A 17,804-nucleotide genomic window follows, 5' to 3' on the forward strand; every position below is an offset into this window, starting at 1 on the left:
TTAATTTTGTGAATTAGAATCACAGCAAACAGTAGCATTTTTTTTTTACTTTTTATTTATTTACTGAAAATATACAGTTGAACATATGTGAATGCATACTTCTGTACCTTATGTCCAATTACAACAACAACTACACGATATATTAGCCAACAATACATTTGTTTTGAAATGTACAAACGGAACTGGGTTGTTTTGTTGTGTCCTACTTGATGTTATTGGGAAAAGCACCGTGGCTAAAAACTTCGGGAAAATGGAAAAAGTAACAGCCGTTAAGACTTTATCCGAGCATCCGCTGCCGAGATAAGGAGCAACAGCGATTGATGTGCATGTTTTCTTCCTGGAGTGTCTTCCAAACTGACAATGGTGTCGAATGAGGAAAAAACGCAGATTTTCTCGCATTTCCATTGAAAGTAAATTTACTCATGGAGAAAGGAGCAAGTCGGGAGTCATGAGCACAGGTTTGTTTCGTGGGGGAGCTAACTTAACTTAGCAAAATCCTGCTGTGCAAGCGCATATTGTGGTTAGCTAAAACTAAATACAAATACGTATTGAGTTTATTCGCAGAAAGTGGAAAACTATGTAATTTGAATGTTATAACGGTCGATAGCATCTACTCTATTTTTACTCAGCCACAGTTAATTACAGTTTTTCTTAATAACAGCTTTCAAAAAGATATAAAAGAGGACGGACTCGACCTCAATTTGAGTGCTTTCTAAAAACGCAATCACTCACAGTGCCTTTCCGTTTGATTTTACAGCTACTGTTACAGCTGGAGGGGGTTAAATCCTTTGTCTTAAAACATCTGTCCTGCTGTTGATGCAACAAGTCGGACTCGAGAATAAGCTGCAGTGTTAACATCTCACTTATGAAACAATATAACCTTTGCTGAATGAAGAGGGGTGCCCTCAGTGAAATGGTATATGTACGACAGTGTTGGTTTGATTATGTCTTTCCACGACATGAGCGGGTTTACCTGGCGTTGCCTTTTACAGCGAAAACATAAGGCCAAACTCCCCTCAAAAACCTTTGAAAAAAGTTGAATGCTTCTTAAGTTATTAGTAAGCTTATAGGATATAGTTTTTTAACTTTGCTGGTGTTATAAGCATGTGCTGGCAAATTCGGCGTAAAAATAAAGAGACCAAGTAACGTTTTTGATAAAGTTTTATATTAATTCTCCTTGCTTATTACCGCCATCCATGGTAAATTTAGATAGCATTTGTGTGAGCCACTTCTTAAATCAGAATCAGAAATACTTTAAGTTCAACTTTTCTAATATAAGGTGAATGCCGAATTGAAGAGTTAGCCCTTAATGATTAGTACGAAATGTTAACTACTGCTCAACAACGTGCGTATTGTTGTTTTTAAGCACAATGGCTTTAGACTTAATGGTTTTAAAACAGAGTTTGGAGCGAGGCTCCATCTGCAAAGGCAGAACAGCATGTATTGGGGGCAGAGGGATTTTTGGTCGTTGGCCTTTTCGGAAACATCCGCTCGATGACTCCACTTCTCGTGGTGTCGGCCAGCCAACACTTTCAGCCAGTAGAGCGGAAAAATATCGCCCATTATCTCAATTCACAGCTTTTTATTAATGTAGAGACTCTGTTTTTTTATTATTTAAACTAAACTATTTACTATTAACCAGGTTAACCACAGTTATATTGTCTCATCAACCTTAAATTAATAGTAATAGCAGCATTTATTTATTAGAATAATGTTTAGTAGTTCCATGTGGGGGGAGAATGCATACAACACAACACAATGCACTTTAGTGTGACTCAGGTCTGACAACAAAAACATGACTTTTAAAAAATGTAAGGAACACAAACGGTCAGAAGCAGACAGTTACCAGTAGGGGACACAACAGACATGTACCAATTATATTTACATTATTGGTTGCTGCTGGTGTAGTTTGTACAATTTAATTATACAAGAACTAAAGACATGCCCAGTTTTAGAAAGGAGGAAGAACGAGGGAACAAATTCAATTGTAAATCTGAATTGAATAATCCAGTTTTACTTTGTATTTCCTGCCTCAAGTGAAATGTAAGCCCTTAAGTACTCCTGATTTTGATGTCTGAATTTATTTCACAGATTACACAAACCCTTAGTTCTTTGACCCTAAGAGTGACCTATGACCCGAGCTTTACCCACTGCCTGCAGCTGTCTACCCTCATAATAGAAGAGGGGGGTGTGGATAAAGCATGCTTTTATGTGATGTGCTGGTGTTGCATGATTCATTTCAAAAGAAGTTTGAGTAAATTATTTTTGACTTTTCTTTAAATCTCCTCCCTCGTTCTTACATGCAGGTGTGAAGAAGCCTCCATTAGCTCCCAAACCTAAACTCCCTGCTACCACCAAACCCTCTCCCCCACCCATCGCCCCCAAACCAGGTCTTCTCTCCCAGTCTTCAATCGTCTCCCAACCTTCCCCTGCTACTCTCAAGAGGACAAAACCGGCTGTTGCCCCCAAACCATGCATTCCCAAATCCCCAGCCTTGTCTTCCCCTGTTTCACCCCCACCACCTAAACCCAGTGAACCCTTTATCTTATCTCAGGAGGAGCAGGAATCTTTTGGCAATAAACTCTCACTTCTCAACTCTAGAAATGGGATTTTATCAGAGACAAACAAACGCGACTCGGATTACATCATTCCCACCTGCTCCTGTGGGCTCCAGGTCTGTTCCCAGTGCCAGTGTCTGGAAAACGGAAATACAACTGAGGTTGGGAGTGATTTGCACCAAGAGCTGTTGCAGAATGGGATTACAACAGAAGGGTTCACAGGGACGAGGCAACAGGAGAAAGTAGAAAACCGGGAGGAGGGAGTAGCTGTCGAAAAGGCTGAAGGTGGAGGGATTAGCAAGAAGCCCAGGGATAAACCTCAAAGACAGAGACACCTGGACAGGGTTAACAAAGAGGCTCAGAGGACCGAGGAGCAGAACGCTTCAGAGACTGTAAAACATCAGGAAAGTGCTGTTGCTGAGCCTGATGTTTCAAAAGCAGATGTACAGACTGAGACCAAAAACACAGATTTAACAGACTCAGCCTGTGATGTTGCAGGCAGCATCATTGTTTCCCAAAGTGCAATTCCTCATAAATCTTCTGCAGAATCCTTTCAGGGAGAATGCAGTGAGCCTACGAGCAAAGCATCTTCTACCAGGTTACACCCTGATGCGCAGGTTCCTGCTGCCCCCAGTAAGCCTCTCCCGGTCCCTCACCCACGCAAACCTAGAAAGCCAGCCCTAGTGAGGCAGGATGGCCTGGAGGGCAGTGGCCAGGATCAGGTGGTGGACGAACAGAAGCAGGGGCTTGAGATGCGAGACGATGAGGGGAAACTGACTCTAGCTGGTCTGTGTCTCAGTTCAGAGGATGAGGAGCTCAAACAGGACACATGTGACAACCTTTTACCCCAACAAGACTCAGGGATTGGAGATGAAGAGACCAACGCACCCGTCCCCCCTCCTCGACAGACCTCACTCTCGCCACGCCTTTACAGAACAGTCCACATGCCACCCTCTCTTAACAAAAACACCTCCCACTCCTTAGTCCTGCTCTCACATGCTGACTCACTGAGCCACAAAAAAGGGGGCGAGGAGCACCGGTTGGAGGAGGATGAAGAGGACGGGTACGGCGACTTTGAGCGGTACCCGATCACTCACAGCCTCCCCAAACAGATCAAACTTGGCTGTCACCCTCCTCTGGCTAATGTGAGGAAAGCCTTTTCCGCCGACGATCAGCAGTCGCCAAGGGCGCCACCCAGAAAACCTCAAAGACACAGCCTGCCAGCAGCCCCTCCACCCTCCATCTGCCCTCCTGCACCTCCACATGCTAACACCCCGATGAGGGAGCTGCCTGCGCCTCCTCAGGAGAAAACAGCTTGGCGCTTCTCCCGACCCTGCGTGACCTTCTTCAGCCGGCAAATGCCGTCCAGGAGCAGCGTGCCGCCAAAGAGCCGAGCTCCAGCGCTGGGGGGCAAGCAGAGGGCACAGTCCTTCTCTGCAGCTGACCTGGCAACCCGGGCCGACTCTCAAAAGAGGAGCCTCTCTTTCCGGAAGCTGCTGGAGCTCCGGCTGTCTGTCAAGATGCTGCCAAAGCTGCTGGCCAAGGGAGGGCAGTCTCTGGACTGTACCAGTGTGGACTCAAGCCAGGGGGAGAAAAGCCTGGAGCGGCCCAATAGCTGCATAGTGGAGGCTGATAATTGCGGAGAAAATGGAGAGGGATCGGTGGAGTATGAGAACGTTCCTCTGTATGAGGAGATCCCCGAGTACATGAACCTGCCGTTTCACAGTGCGAGGCTGGGCTGGCCACATGACTCCGACGGCGCAGACTCAGACATCTATGAAGTGCAGGATCCCTACCACAGCTACCACGAACATGAGTACGAGAGGTAGGCTATGCTATTTTGCATATTAAGCAGTTTGTAAACATATTGTTTAATAACAATACATTTAATTTATAGAGCGCTTTTCAAGATCTCAAAGCTCAAAGATTTTGACTTTTTATCAATCAGTCTATTTGTTTGTGGCATTTTATGCATTTATTAGAGAGATGACACAAACGGATGGGGAATGACTTTTTACAAAGCTGATTGAAACCTGGAACTCTGCCTTAACCCCTAACTACACTCTCTTTTCAATTTTTATGATTGATTGATTTAATTGTTATGTCTATTAAATGTCTTTTTGTCAATACAAAACCCAGACATATATAATTTGCAGTGACATAAAACACAGAAAAGTAGCAAATTGTCACTTTTAAGAAGCTGGACCCAGCAAATGTTAAGCATTTCCAAATGACCACTAACTACTAATAGATTAACCACTTATCGGTTTAGCACTCATCTTGTCTTAAAATCGTCTTTCTAAAGTGGTCCTGCAGTAACAGGTGTATATGAAGATGATAGATCATCTGAGTCAGAATTATCTTTATCATAATAGAAAAGACTGAAAACATGTCTGTTTAACTGCCACTATCAATGAAATTCAAGAACAATGAGTTCAAGAAAAAAGTTTTTTTGTTGCTGTGAACAATGGCAGCTTGGGTTTGTGATGGAAGGAGCCTGAGGGTTGCTATAGGCCGAGTCCCAGACCTGCTGTCCAACAGTTGCTGCCACCATGCAGTTTCAGGTGACCCGTAGCTTCAGTCTGGGAACAGCTGTGTGCAACAGGTTGCGCAGGTGACATTAGTGGTTTGCATTTACAAGAGTGTAAAAAGCGGCCTTTAAGCCAGTGGCATTGAATTTGAATGGTGCATTGATGTTCAGCAGGTCAGCCTGTTTTCCTGTGGGTTATTTTCAGTGGCCGGAGCAGGAAATGTCTGAGAATTGCAGAAACGCCACACAGCTCTCTAGAACAGGGAAAATAAACCTCCAGCAACCACCAGCCTCCTCCTCCTCATTCTGCACGCCCTCGCACTGCGTTTAGCCTCTTCCTAACCTCATCACTGCACTTTTCTGTCAGTGAGTTTTTGTTCTTATCCCGGGAAATGAACAAATAAATTATCATTTAAATTACCTGTGGAAAAGCAACAGAGGGCTATACAGGGAAAAAAAGCAGTCAGTGTACAGTGGGTTTATCAGAGCGTTTTCTCTAAAAACAACACTGATAAGAGCGCTCAACCAAAGCAGTAAATTTGCATGCTTTAAAACCAAAAACAATGAGCTGTAGAGCTGAGTGGAGTGATAGTTCTCAGTGGGGTTGTCGCTACAACTAACCCTATTAGTAGAATAGTAATAATACAATACTTTTATCTATTTAATATAAAAAAATCTTGACTATTGCAGCTTTAAGTGACTCAAAGTGGAGAATCTTTGGCATTATGCTCGGTAAATGACTCGAACAAACAATGGATTGTCAGAACTAGTGTGTTAGAAGTGTCGAGGGACGCCGCCTGCAACTATCACCCAGTCCCCTTGTCACATTCGTGCCATTATGATCCCATTGACCCACTCTGTTCTTGATATTAGGCCCGGTCCACGCTGTTGGGATGAGGATCTGTTCCCCTAATAGCTGCCATGCTTCCTGTTTCCTCTGTCAGACCATTGCACTACAAGCCGATAAAGCCGAGGCCGCGTTATATGACAAATCGATGAGGCTCACTGGTGTGAAATGACCCGTTTAAACAATTAAGATGTACCCTGCTTCTTAATTCTGTCCGGTATGCAGAGTGTTTAGCGGGTGTTTTAGAGAGGAGAAAAGGGGGGCGATTGAATCTGCAGTGTTGCCCAGGCATCTGAGCCTGTTAAGTTTATGTAAGTAGCCTCAGGCTGTAAACAAGTGGCGCTCTGTGCCTGTTCCAGTGTTTTGGAATGCTCCACTATAGAGAAAGCATAAGAGAGAAGAGAAAGAAGTTGGGGGGGGGGTTAAAGAAACTGTTGGGAGGCACGTAAGAAAAACAAGGAAGTGGAGAGAGTGGGCTAAAGCTGATGAGAGTGAAAGGAAATGTGAGAATGTTTGGAGTCCCACAGTCTTTCCTAACAAAATGTATTCTGCTCATTCACCTTTTTTTTGCCAAGATACAACATCTACAAGCCGCTATACAACGCTTTGTAGGAAAGAGAAACAGCAGGTCAGGGCTGAGGAGGCAAAATTAACATATTTAGTTTTCTTCATTTTATTTCATCAGCCTTTTAAACCCGACAGCTTAACCGTAGAGAAAAGATTAAAACATAAGTGACACACAAAAACATGTTGCTGCTTGTACTAACCTGGCAGGCAACACTTTTTGTGAGTAGAGCAGAACCAGCAGGTTGTTTATCAAGACGCAGGTTTGAATCTGTCAGCCATAATGGAAAGAAAAAGCATTATGGATCTATGAACATAAGTCTACTTAAAACATGATAATTAAAAAAAGCATAACCTCCTTGGTGGAGACAATAAGAGGCTGGGTGTTATGGCTGAAATCAACATAACAATAAATGTCATGTCATGTGTTTTTGGTGCATGGCGAGCCCGTATTCATCTGATAACAATCTGTTGGAAAACAGCCACTTAGTCAACAAGATTTTGTAAAATATATTGACCTGAATACAAAAAGTCAAGGTTTGCTAATACTAAATTCACCATGAAATAAGAGAAATAATAATTACTGTTGCAACTAACCATTATTGTGTTATGTTGAAAACGTGATGAGTTTCACTCTTGTACTGACTCATATGCGTAAATATGAGTAAAGAGTAAGTGTGCTCAATATATCATCAAGTCCCCCTTTTGCACAAAACTGTAATCTTTATTTATCTAGGGAGTGTTTTTCTGAACTCACACTAACGCTCCTCTGCCGCCTTTATGCACACATTTAAACATCCGTTTAATATTTCTCTGACTGTCGCTCTGTCTCCGTTTGTTGTGTTGAATGTGTGGCGTCTGCAGTGGCTGGCTGGGGCAGGACGTCCACTCTGAGGAGGAGGAGATCCACAGTTCAGATGAAGAGGACCACAGCTCCACCTCCAGCAAGGAGCACCTGGACGTAGCAGACCGACAGGTAATCACCTCCCTCTAAGCTGTGAGGGGACGTCAGCAGTTATACAGCAATTAATATAAAGCAATAAAACAATTACGTATGTGTGAAACTGAAACTGAAGTGTTTGCCAGCAACTGATAACGGATCATTTCTGTTCTTGTTTGGGCCGGTTATAAAACCAATAGAAATGTATTTAGTTTTTATAACGACATGCCTCAAGTTTACAGTGGAGTTTACTTATTAACACGCAAATTTGGTTTAACAACCGGTTGGTATATTTTTTCCAAAAGCAGTTCCCATAAGTCTCAAACAATGTTTTTTTTAGAAAGGCGCAGCAAATGAGATATCAACTTTAATTATTTTGAAACTGGCTTGTCATTTTAACAGGAATAGTCCATTATGGTGTAGTCTGACTCACTGAATGTAGACTGTTAGTGTAAGATTGCCATTGCGTGGCTTTTTAGGCCGGCATTCTCCTCCCCTTCCTCTATCTCCGCATTCTATTTGCAAGGGCTTCGTCACTGCAGCCGGGGCTTAGCCCCCCCAAGACGATTGTGAATGTGTTTAAAGAAATACAAACAAGCCGGAGCGTTTTTTTTCCGTTGTTGCTTCCAGACCTTTCTCTATTGCAGACACAGCACTGTGGAGATGGGTCTGGCTACACAAGACTCATTATGGATGAAATGAATTAAAAAACACATTGTTTGTTCTAACTATAAAATGACAGGGCGCCCAGATAGCTCAGTTGGTAGAGCTGGCGCACATATATAGAAGATGTTTTCTCCTTGACGCAGCCGGCCCAGGTTTGACTCCCAAATGCTGCTCTTTGATGCATGTCATTCCCCCTCTCTCTTCTCTTTCATGTCTTTATCCGTCCTGTCTAAAATAATGGCTGAAAATGCGCAAAAAATAAACTATAAAATAACCATTATAAAATTTGCCATTAGGGAGACCACAGTGACATCTTCAAATTGGTTTTGTCCAAACAGTCCAAAGCCAAATGTTTTCCATTTTTGGTTGAAAAGTCCTTCAAACTCTTAATAGCAAAGATTGACCAGAAGTCAAAAAAAGAATTGTGCAACAGAAATGTTTTGACCTCTCAGATGTATCTCGTGACCGCTTGATGGGGAAGCACTGCTTTGATAAGGCTGCTTTTATTCACATTTAAAGGTCCCGTGGCATTCAAATGTCACTTTATGAGTTTTTTAAAAAGGAATACGAGTTCCCCCAGCCTGCTTATGGTCACCTGGTGGCTAGAAATGCTCTGCCTTTGAGAAAAGGAAAGCTCAGACGGGTCGATCTGGAATCCTGTTCCTTATGAGGTCACAAGGGGCAAGGTTACCTCCCCTTTCTCTGCTTTGCCCGCCCAGAGAATTTGGCCCACCCATGAGAGAGAGACATCCCGGCTTTCAAACAGGCAAAGTGGCAGTTGGTCAAGGCCACCCCCCCCAGCCACCACCAGGTCATAACTCAAGCTAAGAACCAACGTTTTGGGGAAAATGGCTCTGTGCTGTTTTTCTGACATGATGCCAACATGTAGAATTGGCAAGAACGTTTACAGATGACATAGGACGTCTCATAACACTGCCGGTGACTAAACTGTCGTTTCAGCTACTGGAGATTGTGTGCACATTTGCTGCCAAGTGTGTTCGTTACAGCTTTCCAGAAATGTGTGTGTGTGTATGTGTATGTGTTGAAAGGTCAGCAAACACACAAGGGTTACAGGTTCAGGAATAGCTCTCTCAATGAGCTTTTTTTGTTGTCCTGTGTGACCCTCTCTATGATACTGTCAGCACCTGTGTCCAATGCCGCATAAACCTCCAGGCTATCACAAATACAGGCTCCAATAGGACCAGTAGGACATTTCAGTCAAGTGGGGGGCCAAGGCCGCTGTCCAAATTAAGTCATTGAAAGACCGCCCCATTACCATTCAACAACACACACCATCAGAAAGACACAGGGAGAGGAGAGAGAGAGAGGGAGAAAGAAAAAGAAAAGGCTCTCCGCTTTACTTTCGGGCCTGATTGAGCTGTTCTTCGGGCTGTAAACTCAAACCTGATGGTTTTACGGAGCGAAACAGGATCTGAGTGATCATGGTGATTTGTAGCGAGCCTGTGAGTGTGCTGTACAGTGATGTGTTTAGGTAAAGTCAGTCGCTGTTAGCATATCTGTAGCTTTGCTGAACTGTTTGTGTTTCTCTTTTTTCAGCAAGAAGATGAGATGAAAAGAAAGAAAGTGGTGCACATTGCCCAGGAGATTATGAGCTCTGAGAAAGTGTGAGTGGTTTTGGTTCCTAAAGTATAATCTAAAATGTGCTGTACTTTATGGTTTATCTAACTGATGTATTTCTGCTTTCGTATCAGGTTTGTGGATGTCCTGAAGCTTCTTCACATAGTAAGTGTACTAATTTATTTATTATTATTTTTATTTTTTTTTGCAGTGCCCAACATAATAAATTGTCCTGTGTGTTTTGTTACCCCCGTTGACACTGTGATTGTTTTGAATGGTGTTCAAAAGCTTTTTCCCAGGGATGGACATGAATTAATGAGGGCTGGTGTTGTCTTTGCTCAAGTGCCCGTCCAGAGTTGAATAATGCAGTTACTTACCAGCTGAGGCTTTGAAAGTTGCTGTGTTGGACAGTTTTGGTTTCCCGTGGGCAGCACTGGGCAGGTAAACGCATGGCCACAAGTAGGGAGCCTGTGCTTTGATCAGTCCCATTACCAGGGAACGCTGTCAGGCAAGAGTGTGTTTGTTTTTGTGCAAGCAAAAGAGAGCATGAGTGAGTCTTCAGTCCAGGTTTGGTTTGGCTCTGTTGACGTAAACGGCCTAGTTTGTCTGGTGAATTTAAACGCCAAAATTTTTTCTCATCTTTGTTTTTTTTGAGAATTATCATTATCTTATTATTCTCTTGCCATTTACAGGAAAAGAAAAGAAACATAAATTATGGTCATTTTTAGGGATATAAATGGTCAGCTATTACCAAGAAGTATTTAAAAAGGACTTTTACTGTTTTTTTTAGTATGTCCATGTAAGGCTGGACCATGTGTATAAAAATCCAAATGACTGTCACAGTCACAATTAATTAAACATTTAAATACATACATGTGGTTGTTAGGGTTCCCTGAGACTGTAACATGCTTTGCTTTAAAGATTCAGTTGCAAAGAAATATGCTAAAATGCTGTATTATTGCTCTCATCATGTTGCATGCTTCTCTATTTTGAATGAAGACTAAAAGGGACTATGTGACTGGATGACGTCTGGTTGTTGTAGTTTTTTTAGGGAAAGCTTGTGTAAAAAATAAACTTTACACACTGACATGAGCAAAATCAGGTTGTGCCTTTTAATGTCAGCATTTGTAAAGTTAGCGTGTAATATATTCAAGTGCTTTGTATGTCTTTCCTTGTTTGTTAGTTATAAAGCTCTGCCTTTATGTAGGTTCATGTTTATGACCGGCTCTGTAGTCGGTCTGTCCTGAGAGGAATCCCAGGTGAGACGGGTTGTGGGTCCACCTGTCTGGCTGCCTCAGACATGGCTTTAGTGAAACCCACAGCAGGATTAGTAGAATACTTTGTCCTGTGGCTGACGGGGGGGGGGGTCGTGGTGCTCCGTCCAAGAAAAGAGGTCATGTAGCATTCTTCTCTCTGCGTGGACGGCCTGGCAGCTGCTTCCTCAGGCCACAGAGAAGACCTGCAGACACACACATACCTAAGATAATCCTCTATGTGTGTACGTGCAGTGTTTGTGCAGGTGTGTGTGTGTGGGTTGGTGACCCATGTGTCATATATTGCCATATTTGCGGCAAGTCGGCCAGCTGATATGTTTACATTTTTGTCCCTTTTTTAAAGTTTTTTTTCTTTTTCTTTTTTACCCACATGCATGTGTGTTTTGTGAATTAGATGGCGTTTTTGTTAGAACTGATTGTGTCACATTACAAGTTCACAAGTGGTTGATATATAAGCTGTGATAATAGTGCATTATAATTAAAATAGAGTGTTGGGAACTGGAGAAATGTAATTGACTCGTCTTGTTTCTTGTAGTTGATGTAATAACCCTGATGAGAAACGTCAAACATGACATGATAAAGACAGTCTGCAAAAATGCATTGGTTATGATTAGATTAAAAAAAAACATTTTGTATTAAGTTATATTTACAAATAGAGGAACAAAGCACAAGATAAACACTTCATCAAAATATCACATTCACATATCAAATTGTTTTTTATAACTTTTTATTTTACTGCTAAATTAAGTCTGCTTGTGACCTGAAATGTTGCAGTCCATTTGAGATGTATATAGTGTGTGTGTGTGTGTGTGTGTGCGTGCGTGCGTGTGTGTGTGTGGGAAAGAGCACATACTAACCGGGACATTGGGATCCTGCATGACCTCCCTGCTTCCTTCCAGATGGATGTGTGTGTTGGCACGCTGGACAAAGTCAGTGCTGAGTCAGGTGTGTGTGTGTGTGTGTGTGTGTGTGTGTGTGTGTGTGTGTGTGTGTGTGTGTGTGTGTGTGTGTGTGTGTGTGTGTGTGTGTGTGTGTGTGTGTGTGGCCTGTTTATGAGGTGATAACCAGGTGTTCCTGTTCAGCTGCACTAGGCAAGGCAAGGCAGTACAGTATGTTCTCATGCCACCCCACCTTGTACTGTGTTTGTGTGAAATGATGATGACATTCCCCCTCCTTGTCTCTTCAGGACTTTCGGGATGCTGTTGCCAAGGCAACCCGTCAGAATGGGAAGCCTGTGGTGGAGGAGCGAATCCTCAGCCAGATCCTGTATTACCTGCCACAACTCTATCAACTCAACAGAGACCTGCTGAGGGAGCTGGAGGAGAGAGTGGCACACTGGTAAACACACACACACACACACACTAGTACCATTATGCAATATTAGCTATTAGCAGTTCCGGTTTGCAGTGCACCCAGTGATGTGCAAACAACTATCACAGGATTACTTTGATACTAAAGAAATAGTCAAAACATAAAGATTCTCAATCCAGTTCTGCAGTTCGATGGAGCATCTTTTTTTAATGATTTTCGTATCATTGAAAGAAAACATAATTTTGTTTAATTTATTGTATTTTCTCGATTGAGATATGAGGAAATGTTTTTCTCAGTAAGTGTAAGTCACACTGAATCTAAAATATGTGTATCATGTCCGTGTGTTCAGATTTGAGTGAGTAATGACTCTGAACAGAAGTACAATTTATAAAAATCACCTAAAGTCAACATCCAAAAATGTGTTGTATAAGTCAGTTGTTACCTTTTGCAGAGCGGTTTAAATATTGACTCACTGTATCTCTGTGCAGTTTCACAAGGAAATTATCAATTTTAATGGACAGTTTGGGCACTTTCACTATCATTTGTTTTCTTCCTAATACCGGTAAGTGTTTCATCTACTTTGTGTGTAACTGAACGGTTTGTTTACAACTTCTCAGATCGTTTCCTCCTCATGTCCTCATACTGCTGCTCTACTGGACTCTTCTTTTAGCAATGTTACTGAAGGGAGCTGTTTATGACTGTCTGGTTACAGGAGCGACCACCAGAGACTAGCGGACATCTTTGTCCAGAAGGGTCCTTACCTGAAGATGTACTCCACCTATATCCGGCAGTTTGACAACAACGTGGCTCTGTTAGACGAACAGTGCAGGAAAAACACCGCATTTGCCGCTGTTGTCAGGGAGTTTGAGGTAAAGCTGGAAAAAGGGTTGCGTGTTTGTTTTTATTGTGTGTATTATGTGTTTTCCTGCAGTAAAGGTTGGAATATAATTCCTTTTCTTATTGTTATTGCATTATTACTCTTGGCTCCAGCTAACAATGATTTCCACTATCAAATTATCTTATTGTTTGGAAATTTATAAATTAATTGACAAAAATGTAACCAAGTCTTTTCTTCTTCTTCATTTTATAAAGCTGTAACAAGCAAATGTAGTTTTCCTGGTATCTCAATTAACTTTTCATCAGGCCTTTTGGTCATTTTCTTCCAAACATTTAATCACTCGGTAGACTAAAGCACTTTTTCCAGCAGGTTTTCAATGGGGATTGTTTATTTTATATTATCAGAACAATTCTTTACTACACAGTAACTACATATATTTAAAAATAATATAGATCAGCTGTCTACAACTTTAATCCAGATGCATGTAGCAGCCATCAAAACACTCTACACGTACAGTATCTCCAGCAGTTGCTACAGTGTCTGTCTGTTTTGTCTCAGACGAGTCCAAGATGTGCCAGTCTGGCTCTGAAACACTACCTGCTGAAGCCTGTGCAGAGGATCCCTCAGTACCAGCTGCTGCTCACAGGTACCAACACCATGACACACATCCACTCCCTGCTGTTATCTGTTCAACAATCCTGTGCAAAGGTCAAAGGGTTTATTGAATCAGGGCACTCCTTTATTGATCACATGTGAATGGGACTTAGGTCTAGAGTCACTTCTTTCTTTGTTGTGGTACTATACTGGCACCCAGTGGACAGTAACAGTATTATAATAATAAGTTATACTGTATCAATCCCACAATCACACTTTTTTTACTCTGTTGTTATTATTATACACAGGCCTGTATTACACACACATGCTCAGTACATATACAAGCACTAATGGAGAATGAGAGGGCTGCCCATGAAAAGGTACCCGGAGCAGTTTTTGGGTTCAGGGCCTTGCTCAAGAGCACCTTGGCTGTGAACTGGCACATCTCCAGCTACCAGTCCACCACCATACTTTGGTCAGTATGGGGCCTTGAACCAGTAAACCTCTGGTTCCCGACCCAACTCCCTACTAACTGAGCTACTACCGAACCCAAACTTGACACATGGGTCAAATTCTGCAGAACCAATTACAAAAAAAATAGGAATTTGGCATAAAACACTTTAAATCGTTAAATCATCAAAGAAGGTATAAAGGGTATTAAATCTCCCACTGGTGCCAACATGTAGAGCAAAACATTATTTGTTTCTCATAATTCATATTCTGCACAATGTCCAAAATGTAGGTGGATCTTTGCCTTGCAGGGCAAAACATATTACAAAATACATCTGGGATCAGCCTCTTCTTTTCCTTTTATTGCGGTTCTGTTTGTCCTGCACCTTTACGCAGCTGGTGCACACTATCTAACTTTTTTGCTTAAAATGAATTGAAACCTCTTTTCCAGATTATCTGAAGAACCTCCCAGAGGACTCTGAGGATTATAAAGACACACAAGGTTAGACAATACTCGCCATTAGTGTCTACCAGGACATCAATTTGTGCTGTTAACAAAATGAATGTATGCCCAAACCCTAATGTTTTATCTTTGCTATCCGTGCAGCTGCCCTCAGCATAGTGAAAGAAGTGGCCAACCATGCAAATGATATTATGAAACAAGGGGTAAGACCTTATTCCGCACAATGCTTTAAATGTGGTCTACCTCAGCCTCGGGTTTCTCCTCACCTCTCTGATGTTGTTTTCCAGGATAACTTTCAGAAGCTGATGCAGATTCAGTACAGTCTCAATGGTCACCATGAGATCGTTCAGCCGGGCAGGGTAAGTCTCAAAAGTGTTGCCAGGGGCAACATGTAAAACCCCTCCCTAAACCAAAGTTCATACCCCAGTTAGTTTTGCCAGGGTGGGAGAATTATCACACAGGTGTATATTCTCCCAAAAGACTGCCAAATACCAGTGTTGCTCATATTTCAAATTAGCTGTGTAACAAATACTAGTCATAGTATGTGACATCGCTCCTGTTTCTGTCTTGGTTATTTTAAAATTATTCTTTAGAAAATTAAAATATTGTGTAGCCACTGGACTAGGCGTGCACGATTAATCGTTATAAAATCGCAATTGCAATTCACTATGTTCACCATTTTTCATTTTTAAATAACTGATTTTCTTTTTATTTATTTATTTTTTAAATGTAATGACTTTGATTCTCATTTAATTACTCGCTGGTCTCTAAGTACTATAGGTGTTTTTTTCAACCCTTGTGTTGTCCTCGGGTCAAATTTGACCCCTTTAAAAAATGTCTGTATCTGAAACATGGGTTTCTTTTTAACTAAATTACCACAAAAATGGATTAGATTCCATGCAACGCTCTTTGCAAATACAGTAGATCACTTTCATTCCTGACTAAAATCATCTGTACGTTCCTCTGATCTTAACTATTAGTCAAAATAATTCACAATTTCGGCTTTTTTAACTCAAATATTAGATGTAATTCTATATAAATGAGGTTTATTGACCATGAATTCCAAAAAGTAGTGTAAAATTATTGGTAGTAAGGTGGAGTTAGTGAAAACAAAACAAAAAAAGTCTGAAAAGGGGACAAAAATGTGAAATCTTTGTATGTTTTTGACCCGAGAGGACAACCCAAGGGGTAAATGTAAGCCACTGAGACCGAGCCTGTTGATATTTGCAGGTGTTTCTGAAGGAGGGCACTCTAATGAAGCTGTCCAGGAAAGTCATGCAGCCACGAGTGTTCTTTCTGGTGAGCGATGCGTGAAAAGATTGTTTGTGACTCCAGTTTACATTCTGCTTTCACATTTCTCTTACCGGTCTTTACTCTCAAAATGGAGTTTGAGTTTAAATATATGTTTGCATTTTCTTGTGCCTCCCGTAAATCTGTCAGTATGTTTTACTTAATGTGTCTGTGTGCTTTCTTCAGTTTAATGATGCACTCATGTACACCACTCCGGTCCAGTCTGGCCAGTATAAACTCAACAGTGTCCTCTCTCTGGCTGGGATGAAGGTTAGAGATGCTCTGCAAACACAGCACACTGTAATGGTGCCCCACTCACCTTTTATTTAAATCCTTCACTTTAAATCTCATTTATATACTATACTAACTTCCTCAATTTACACTGATTATTCCTATTTTTACCGACCATGTTGTAAGGTTGTTCTTTATTTATTTTTAATATTTGCTTCCATATTGCATTTTTTTGTGTTAATCCACACAGAAACTTTGGGTCTAGTGAATTATTGAGGCTGAGTTTTTAGCGACAGTTTGAAGATTGCTCATACATTTTACATGGTGCACAAACTGTGGTGGTTATTAATGGATTTCTGGTGTAATTTTCTAGGTGAGTAAACCCAGCCAGGAGGCCTATCAGAATGAGCTGAACATTGAAAGTGTTGAACGCTCTTTCATCCTGTCTGCCAGGTCAGCAGTCCTCATCAGATTCTGCACATAATGAGTTTTAAATGTGGTTGTGTTCGCTGTAGCTGAAATTTGGATTTATTTTGTGCTTTTCAGCTCAGCTACAGAGAGAGACGAGTGGCTGGAGGCCATCGCTAAGGCCATAGACGACTACACGAAGAAGAAAATAACCTTCATATCAAGTCGAAGTCAGGAGGAGGTAAAACAAAAAAAATCTGTGTGGGTGTATGTTCTGAACTAGTCTCGCATTGCCAGACCTTCCTTCACAGCGCTGCCAAGGAGGGTCTGGCTAATCCACACAGCATTCTGGGATGGGAGAAAAACATGCTCAGGGTTATTGGCATTTCTTTAAACCAATCACAACTGTCATGGGCGGCACTAAGTTCTGCTGTAAAATAGCCTCGGGAAGGAACTTGATTTAGGTGGAATGTGTACGTTTAAAGGTTGTTTGTTGACCTCGGCAAAAAGACACGCATCCGGCGGATTATCGTGCAGCACCGGAGCAATCTCAGACATGGAACATCACTAGGGTTGGGGACCGAAACCCGGTGCTAGTGGCACCGTTGCCTAAACGACCGGTATCTACCGGACTGAATCCCAACGCAGATTTCGGTGCCTCAATGCAGTGTCAATTATTATATAATATATTTTTTATATTATATAAAATTATTATTATTAGATGCTCTGAAACAGACGTTAGACACAACAGAAGCATCGCTGCACGTGGCGCTAGTTAACACGTCACTTGACAGCAGGTAACATTAGCCTACCGTTAGCTAGCAGCTGGATTAAACACGGTTAAAATACTAACAGCTAAACGGTGTAAAGGGTGTCTGTAATTCACTGTAGAGGATTCCAACAGTCAGACGTTAAGCAGTGTCCAGCTGCCGCTTTTGGAATAACAACGCAGACAATTCGCTCACTTAAAACTAGTAAGCCTCGTGGTGCATTCTAGGTTATTGTAAAATACCGTTCTTCCCTACTAAGCTGTTATTTTTGTGTGTGTGTCCATGTTAACCCTCGATCTGTCTTGACTCAGGCAGAGTGTGTTGTGGACACCGGGGCCCCATTAGGCTCAAAGGCTCCCATCTGGATCCCAGACCTGAGGGCCACCATGTGTATGATCTGCACCTGCGAGTTCACCCTCACCTGGAGGAGGCATCACTGTCGCGCCTGTGGCCGGGTCTGTACCACTCTGACTACCCCTACTCCTACAACAC

The 17,804-nt window shown here is 42.0% G+C and overlaps 1 protein-coding gene across 2 annotated transcripts in view; it reads left to right on the plus strand.

Annotated features, from left to right (window-relative positions):
• Window positions 1-192: 192 nt before the first annotated feature.
• Window positions 193-17,804, plus strand: part of fgd6 (FYVE, RhoGEF and PH domain containing 6) — a 20,511-nt gene continuing 2,899 nt past the window's right edge. Inside the window, exons 1-16 of one of the 2 annotated variants that reach the window (XM_032505605.1) lie at window positions 193-458; window positions 2,307-4,383; window positions 7,364-7,475; window positions 9,663-9,730; window positions 9,818-9,848; window positions 12,144-12,295; window positions 12,981-13,137; window positions 13,665-13,752; window positions 14,602-14,652; window positions 14,758-14,816; window positions 14,901-14,972; window positions 15,844-15,912; window positions 16,090-16,173; window positions 16,508-16,587; window positions 16,681-16,783; window positions 17,624-17,767. In XM_032505605.1, the coding sequence (XP_032361496.1) occupies window positions 371-458; window positions 2,307-4,383; window positions 7,364-7,475; window positions 9,663-9,730; window positions 9,818-9,848; window positions 12,144-12,295; window positions 12,981-13,137; window positions 13,665-13,752; window positions 14,602-14,652; window positions 14,758-14,816; window positions 14,901-14,972; window positions 15,844-15,912; window positions 16,090-16,173; window positions 16,508-16,587; window positions 16,681-16,783; window positions 17,624-17,767 (3,435 nt within the window). In that variant the 5' untranslated portion in view covers window positions 193-370. The remainder of the gene's footprint in view (window positions 459-2,306; window positions 4,384-7,363; window positions 7,476-9,662; window positions 9,731-9,817; window positions 9,849-12,143; window positions 12,296-12,980; window positions 13,138-13,664; window positions 13,753-14,601; window positions 14,653-14,757; window positions 14,817-14,900; window positions 14,973-15,843; window positions 15,913-16,089; window positions 16,174-16,507; window positions 16,588-16,680; window positions 16,784-17,623; window positions 17,768-17,804) is intronic. The other variant, XM_032505606.1, reaches the window with a different exon arrangement.

The sequence above is a fragment of the Etheostoma spectabile genome, chromosome 23 (assembly GCF_008692095.1).
Source record: "Etheostoma spectabile isolate EspeVRDwgs_2016 chromosome 23, UIUC_Espe_1.0, whole genome shotgun sequence".
NCBI classification, from domain to species: Eukaryota; Metazoa; Chordata; class Actinopteri; order Perciformes; family Percidae; genus Etheostoma; species Etheostoma spectabile.